The 7,803-nt window shown below is 49.4% G+C and overlaps 1 protein-coding gene across 1 annotated transcript in view; it reads left to right on the forward strand.

Annotated features, from left to right (window-relative positions):
* Positions 1–7,803, forward strand: part of LOC102812607 (ATP-binding cassette sub-family A member 3-like) — a 116,790-nt gene that overhangs the window by 100,539 nt on the left and 8,448 nt on the right. The window contains exons 22-25 of the mRNA XM_006873962.1: positions 833–991; positions 2,540–2,718; positions 3,340–3,468; positions 4,183–4,377. Coding sequence (XP_006874024.1) covers positions 833–991; positions 2,540–2,718; positions 3,340–3,468; positions 4,183–4,377 — 662 coding nt within the window. The remainder of the gene's footprint in view (positions 1–832; positions 992–2,539; positions 2,719–3,339; positions 3,469–4,182; positions 4,378–7,803) is intronic.

Here is a 7,803-nt window from a genome sequence, read left to right on the forward strand (position 1 = left end):
GTCGCTATGGGGTCGATACCAACTCGATGGCACCTAACAACAACAACAACAAACATTTAAAATACACCACCAAACCACAACCACTGCTGTCAAGTTGGTTCTGACTCTTAGCAACCCTGCAGGGCGGAGTGGACTGCAGCCCTGGCGTGTCCACGGCGTGTGGATCTAGACAGAAGCAGCCGACTCCATCTTTCTCTTGTAGTGCAGTTGGTGGCTTCACACTACCAACCTTTCAGTTAACATTAGAGTGCTTAACCACTGTGCCACTAGAACTCCTAAAACATACCACAGTCCATTTAAAAGGCTTCTAACCATCCTTTTGAATATAGCATGAACCTAAAAGTTGGCTTCTCTTGACCTCTGAGAAGGTCACCAGCCAACTTACTAAACTCTCTTTTGTTTCTAGCTATATCTTGATTGATTATCTTGCCTTTTCCAGGTACACAATGATGTATAGTATCTTCCAGGGATGGTCATTTTTGTCTCCATGTTGGCAGGGACTGTGCCCTTACCTATCTGTGGCAGCCTCACAGCTAGCACTCGAGACCATGCCCTGCTGGCCCTCAGCTCACTTGCAAACCTCATCTCCCTCGGACCTCAGATTCCCCCTCTCCACATCCACATCCTACCACATTCCCGCCACGCTGCCACTGACGGTTCCAAAGACACGGCACTCTTTCTGATTCTTGTGCATTAACAGTTGGCATCTCCAAAAGGAACAAATCCTGAGAGTGGGAGAAAGCTGTCTGGTCTGGGTGCCAGAAGGGTGATGGCAGAAGAGGTGCCTTTCCCTTCCTGCAAGTAAGGTCACCATCTTCTGTTCTCCTCACAGATCTGGGCTACAAAAGCATCTCAAAGTCCTTGGATGGTACCTTCCTAGTACTTCCGGGTCACTGCCTGGGAATGGCATTCTCCAACTTATATTACAACTTTGGATTCCAGAAATTTTGCAACACCAAGAAACTGAACAAAACCGATTGCATTGAAGCCTGTGAGTATTGGATATGGAAATCTTAATGGCATATTTATTGAGCTATAATTTACATGGACACCTGGTGTGGCACTGTAGGATCAACACTGCACTGTGGACCACAAAGGTCAGCAGTTCAAACCCACCAGCTTCTCCTCAGAAGCCCTAGACAGGGTGGCACTTAACAACAACATCATTTGCATATCAAAATTCACTTATAGTATACAAATCAGTGAATTTTAGTATATTCACAGTTTTATTACTCCAAAAAGTAACCTGTTATCTGATAACAGTCTTTCCATTCCTCTACACTTAACCCCTGACGATGATTCCTCTACACTTAACCCCTGACGATGATTCCTCTACACTTAACCCCTGACGATGATTCCTCTACACTTAACCCCTGACGATGATTCCTCTACTTTCTGGCTCTGTGTGTTTGCCTCTTCTGGTTATTTCATATAAAGGGGACCAAGCGCACTGCTGTCGGGTCCCTGCTAACTCAGTGTGACCTTAGAAAACAGACGAGAACTGCTCCATCGTGTTCTGAGACTGTAATCCTTGTAGTTCCTTGGAATCCAGGATGGCCAGACTTTATCTCTCAGACTTCCTATGTATTATCAGGAGGGACCAGTCCCTGTAGAAGGACATCATGCTGGTAAAGTGGAGGGTCAGCGAAAAAGCGGGAGACCCCCAACAAGATGGACTGGCACAGTGGAAGCAACAGTGGGCTCAAACGTAGCAATGATTATGAGATTGGCCCAGGACCGGGCAGTGTTTCCTTCTGTTGTGCACATGAGTGGTCAGCTGAGGTTGCAGAGTGATTAATGATGGACGGAAGGACCAAGCAGAGAAATATTTTTTTATTTCAAATAGTTCTCATATTGTGGGCAGTGTTTTAGGCTGACTTCTTTAGAAGCCTCAAACCAGTGAAGCATATATGCAAATAGAGAGAGAGAGAGTTCTTTAAAGGAAATGACTAACATAATTGTGAAGCATGCTAAGTGGGCCAGACAGCAGGCTGCAGGCTTCGCCTGACTCCTAAGGCTGGACGGACTGACAAACCCAAATCTACAGGTCAGGTGGCAGGCTGGTGGCTTCTCACATCCCACAAACTTAGGTCAGAAGCCATCAAGACAAACGCAAGATTGAGAGAGGGCAAGCCTTGGATACAGGGCACACCCCCTAGGAAACTCCCCTTCCTGCTGGTTGGCTGAGCACATGAGATCATGACATGAAGGCTTTTATGTAATGTCCACCAGACTTCTGAGAAGCCAGCCTGGCCAAGTCCACACGTACATTAACCATCACAGGCAGGGAAGTGCCTTCAGAACTCTTATATTTCCCTTTTCTTCCGTACTGCATCATTTTTATAAAACATTAGTTATAGCAAGTAACCATATATTCTTCATGTTTACCATCTGCTGGGATGTGCTGATAGCATTGGTGATGATGATGCTTCTTCAAAATGATGTTTGCTGTGCTCGGAATTTGCCTACGCTGTGTGAACGATAATGAAAAGCTTAGAAGAATGTCCCGAGCTGACTGACATCTGCTTGTCCCCTTTAGCAGAGGGATATGTGGTCCAAGAGAACATCTATGCCTGGGAGTCTCTGGGGATAGGGAAGTATGTGACCGCCCTGGCCATCTCAGGACTGCTGTACCTCCTCCTGCTCTTCCTCGTTGAGACCAACACCTTGAAGAAGCTGAGAGCCAGGGTCTCCACCTCCTTCAGGAAGCAACATCTGGTGAGTGGTTGAGCACATGACCCCATCAAGTAAGAATTCCAGACCCCACACCATCCTGCCTTCCTGTGATCTGCCGGGCCTCAATTCTGAGCATCCGTGGGAGCCTAGGCCATCTGATCCTACCTCGGGATAGAGAGACAACAGGCCATGCCCAGGACCCAAGGACTCAACAGGAGAGGCAGGAAGAGTCTGGCCGAGTCCCCTGTGACCTCTGTCCCTATGACAGCCCCCCGTAGGACTTTAGTGACAGGAGGCAAGCAACCAGCCACCTTCTTGCAGCACCTCTTCCCCAGAGATATCCATAAACCCGATTGGAGGAAGGTCTGTTCCCTTCCCCTCCCCAAGACCAAGGCCTTGGGAGGGAGGGAGAGTAAGAAATGGGCCCTTATTACACCTGAAATGCCAGTCTTTGTGTTTCCCTCTGAAGCTGAGGCTGTGTGAAATCTCCATTTCCTCCATGAGCTCAGCCTAGAATGCCAGTAGTTTCTGTAGAGATAGGAATAGGAGTGCGTGCCTGTGAGAACCGAGGTCAGAGGACTCCTCAGGGGGATAGGATCCCCTCTGTCTCTGCCTGCTGCCCTCTCACAAATGACATCTTCCACCCTTGTCTTGGGGGTGTAGGAGGAGGTTCACAGCCTAGCAGTGGTGTCTGAAGACCAGAATGTGGCAGAGGAGAAGAGGGTGATCCAGCACTCAGACTGGAGAAAGCTGTGTGAGCTGAGCCCACTGGTAGTTAAAGAAATCTCAAAGGTAAACTCCAGACCCAAGCCCACTGTCGTCAAGTTCTCGAGGACAAAGTACAAGTGTCCCATAGGGCTCCGGAGCGGTCGGTCATCTTTTCAGAAGCAGACTGCCTCATCTTTCCCCTTGGCTTAGGCCCATTGACCTCATTAATGACTCAGGGCCTGACCCACTGAAGACAAGCCCATCATCCTTCCATAGGGAGGACACAGCCAGGAGGTCCCCACAAGTGTGGAGCACTCAGAGACAGGTCACCCTCCTTTGTCTCTTGGGAGTTCCCTCAGACAGGAGGGCCTGCAGAAGAGGGGGACCAGAGCCACGAACCCCAAGAGGCAAAGAAGCCTGGCAGGTTGGATGTGCTGGTTTCATGCTTTCGTGGATCTGGAAGGAAATCCACGGAGGAACCTCTAGGGCACGTGGGGTGGGGCGTTCAAAAATCTCAACCCGAGTTCACCAGTCTTCCCAGGAACCGTGGGAGGAGCTTACTGAGAGGCCTTCAGAATGCAGGCAGCTGTGTGGGTGTGGGCCCCACTTGTTAGGCTTAGACTTCTGGTCCCTACAGTCGGTCGGTTGTATAAACAAGCAAACACTAGGCACATCGCAGGGGTTTTGCTTACTTCAGGACCAGGAGGGGGCAGGATTGCTGAGGAAGTACAGCTGGGGGGAGGCTGGGACACCAGCCGGGGCCTCCTCACCACATGTCTACCTGGTGCCGAATCCCAGGTATACTTCACGGACATGCCCCTGCTGGCTGTGGACCGGGTCTCCTTCACTGTCCAAACAGAGGAGTGCTTTGGCCTTCTTGGCATCAATGGCGCTGGGAAAACAACCATCTTCAAGATGCTGACCGGAGAGGAGCTGACCACTTCTGGGGATGCCTTTGTCCAGGGCTTCAGCATCAACTCTGACCTCCGGAAGGTGGGTGTGACTCTGGGACACACCTAGGCAAGAGGAGGCTGCTGTGGGCCTGTGTTGGTTTCCTTCGGAAGACTCAGGGTCATCTGCGACACACACACACACACACACACACTGTCCATGGGCCTGGAATCTGACCTCCCTGCTCCCCATCCCACTGTGCTCACTCGGTCTGGTCAGCCTGGACCTTGCTGCAGCCCCTCCTAATGCTGGCCTCGCCCTTCTTCCGCCCCGTCCTTCCTGGGTCACTTGACCAGCTTCCCTCCTCCGTTGGCATCTCTGGGGCACCAGTGGGTCTTTCTCAGATGCCGGGCATGCATCCAAGTTGTCCTTCACCTGATTCTGTGCACCCACACTGTCCCTGACGGAATTTATCCCTCACCCATCACTTTCTGATGTCCCCGCCCCACCCAGTCCTGTGCTCTGGACCTGCATGTGCCGGCCTTCCAGACTGCCTCCTGACACCTCCCAAACATTCAAACACAGTGCAGCTCAGACCAAACGTCTCAGCCTTCTTCCCTGCCAATCTCTCTCAACTTTGGCATCCATTCAACTTGGCACCCTTTGAGCATTGTTGCCATGTGCCATCGAGTCACGTCCAACTCACAGTGATCCTGTGTAGAGTTTCCAAAAATAGGTGGTGGGTTTGAACTGCTGACCTTTCAGTTAGCAGTCCAGTGTTTATTCTACAGCTCCGCACCAGCATGATGTTGAAGATCAACCAAAAAGAGGGACAGATACAGCAGCTACAAGCATGTGCTCAAACAGTGCAGGCACCCCCGGAGCGGTGCAGGATGGGCCCCGCCTGCCAGGATTTCATTCTGCTGTGCATGGGTCACGATGGTTTGGAACAGACTCCATGGCACCTAAAAACAACAGGAACCCCAAACAACTGTATTGGACCCAGAGATCCCAAGGAGCTGCTCACTAGCCAGCAGCTCTCAGCGTGGACAGATCTCAGCGTGCACAGCTGCTATGCCTGAGGGAGTGTCCAAACGGAGGGACGACGGACAGAAGAGCGGGTCCAGAGGAGACACCAGCTACAGAGGCTGAGTTGTCCACGCAGCAGGAACGTGTACACAGCATACTGTTACCAAGAAGCTTATCAAACGCTGCTCAGAATGGCCCCGGAGGAAGGCGGGAAGGCACCTGGAGCCGCGGCCTGTTCTGTTGATAACAGGCTCCTCAGCCCCCTCGCCCAGGGTCCATGTGACCCCTCTGTTTGTTACTGCAAACAGGGGACCATTGCCCAAACGGAAGGAGACTGCTCCTGAAGGCCAATCCCCAAGTCTTGTTTAAATGTCTCTGCTGGTGTCATGCCTCTGACCATGAACCGCTGTCTGCAGACACTGAAGACTGCAAACCTGATGTGCTGAGACCCAGCGAGCTTCAGCAGCACAGACCCACGTCTTCCCGTGGTGCTCACTGCACGGATAATACTGAGGAAGATCAGTTTTTACCTTTGTCAGTGACTTGTTTGAGTAGGTCCAAGATCAAACTAGTATCTCATGTAGCCTGAGCCCAGCGGTTTAGCCCAGCGTTCCTTGGGCAGCCCCGTGTGTCTTGGCCTCAGTTTTCCCCTGGTTCTAGGAGCTTCAAAGTGCAGGGCCCAAATGGGCACACTCAACTCCCCGCTCCTCTCTCGGTGGTGGTGGTTATGTGCCGTGGAGTCGGTTCTGGCTCATAGCCACCGTGTATAGGATTCTCAAGGAGCAGCTGGTAGATTTGAACCTCAAACCTTGCATCAACAATCCAGTGCTCATTCTACAGTGTCACACCAGGGCCCCATGGTGGTAGTGGTGGTAGTGGCTATGGACCGTGGAATCACTTCCGACTCATTTTTGTTGGTAGGTGCCATTGAGTTGGTACCGATTCATAGCAACCTTATACACAGAATGAAACACTGCCCGATCCTGGGCCTACCTCACTACTGTTGCCACGCTTGAGTCCATCAATGCTGCCACTTTGCCAATCCATCACGTTGGGGGTCTGACCCTCCACCTTACCAAACTAGATATCCTTCTCCAGTGACTGGTCCCTCCTGACAATATGTCTGAAGTATGAGAGACGAAGTTTGGCCATCCTGGCGTCCAAGGAGCACTCTGGCTGCACTTCTTCCAACACGATCTATTGGTTCTTTTGGCAGCCCATGGCACGTTCAATATTCTCCTCCAACACCACAACTCAAAAGCATCAATTCTTGTACAGTCTTCCTTATTCAGTGTCCAGCTTTCGCATGCATATAAGGATATTGAAAATACCATGGCTTGGGTCGGGCACACCTTAGTCCTCAAGCTGATGTCTTTGCTCTTCAATATTTTATAAAGGTTTTGTGCAGCAGATTTGCCTAATGTAATACGTCGTTTGATTTCTTGACTGCTGCTTCCCTGAGTGTTGATAGTTGATCCAGGAAGAAAGAAGTCTTTGACAACTTCAGTCTTGTCTCCGTTGATAAGAATGTTATTTATTGATCCAGTGGTGAGGATTTTTGTTTTCTTGACATTGAGATGTAATCCATACCAAAGGCTGTGCTCTTTGATCTTCATCAGTAAATGTTCTAAGTCTTCTTCACTTTCAGCAAGCAAGGTTGTATCATCTGCATATCTCAGGTTGTTAATGAGTCTTCCTCCAACCCTGATGCCACATTTTTCTTCATGTAACTCATCTTCTCAGATTCTTTGCTCAGCATACAGGTTGAATAAGTATGGTGAAAGAATACAACCTTGTTGAACACCTTTTTAAATTTTAAACCATTCAGTGTTCCCATGTTCTCTTCAAACAACTGTTTCTTGGTCCAGGTACAGATGCCTCATGAGCACAATTAAGTGTTCTGGAATACTCATACTTTGCAATGTTGTCTATAGCTTGCCATGATCCACACAATCAAAAGCCTTTGCATAGTCAAAAAAGCACAGATAAACATCTTTCTGATATTCTCTGCTTTCAGCCAAGATCCATGTGACACCAGCAATGATATCCCTCATTCCACAGCCTCTTCTGAATCTGGCTTGAACCTCTCGAAGTTCTCTGTCAATGTATGATTGTAGCCGTTTCTGTATTACCTTTAACAAAACTTTACTCTCATGGGATATCAAAGAGATTGTCCGATGATTTGCGCAATCCGTTGGGTCACCTCTCTTTGGAAGGGGCACAAATAGTTGGCCAGATAGTTGTCTTCCAAATTTCTTGGCAGAGATGAGTGAGTGCCTCCTGTGCCTTCTCACTTTCTTGAAAGATTTCAATTTTTATTCCACCAATTCCTGGTGCCTTGTTCTTTGCCAATTCCTTCCATGCACCTTGGACGTCCTCCTTCATTATCATTGGCTCTTGATCTTATGCTACCTCTTGAGATGGTTGAACATTAACCATTTCTTTTTGGTACAGTGACTCTGTGTATTCCTTCCGTCTTCTCTTGATGCTTTCTGCATC

The sequence above is a fragment of the Chrysochloris asiatica genome, unplaced genomic scaffold (assembly GCF_000296735.1).
Source record: "Chrysochloris asiatica unplaced genomic scaffold, ChrAsi1.0 scaffold00257, whole genome shotgun sequence".
Taxonomy (NCBI): Eukaryota; Metazoa; Chordata; class Mammalia; order Afrosoricida; family Chrysochloridae; genus Chrysochloris; species Chrysochloris asiatica.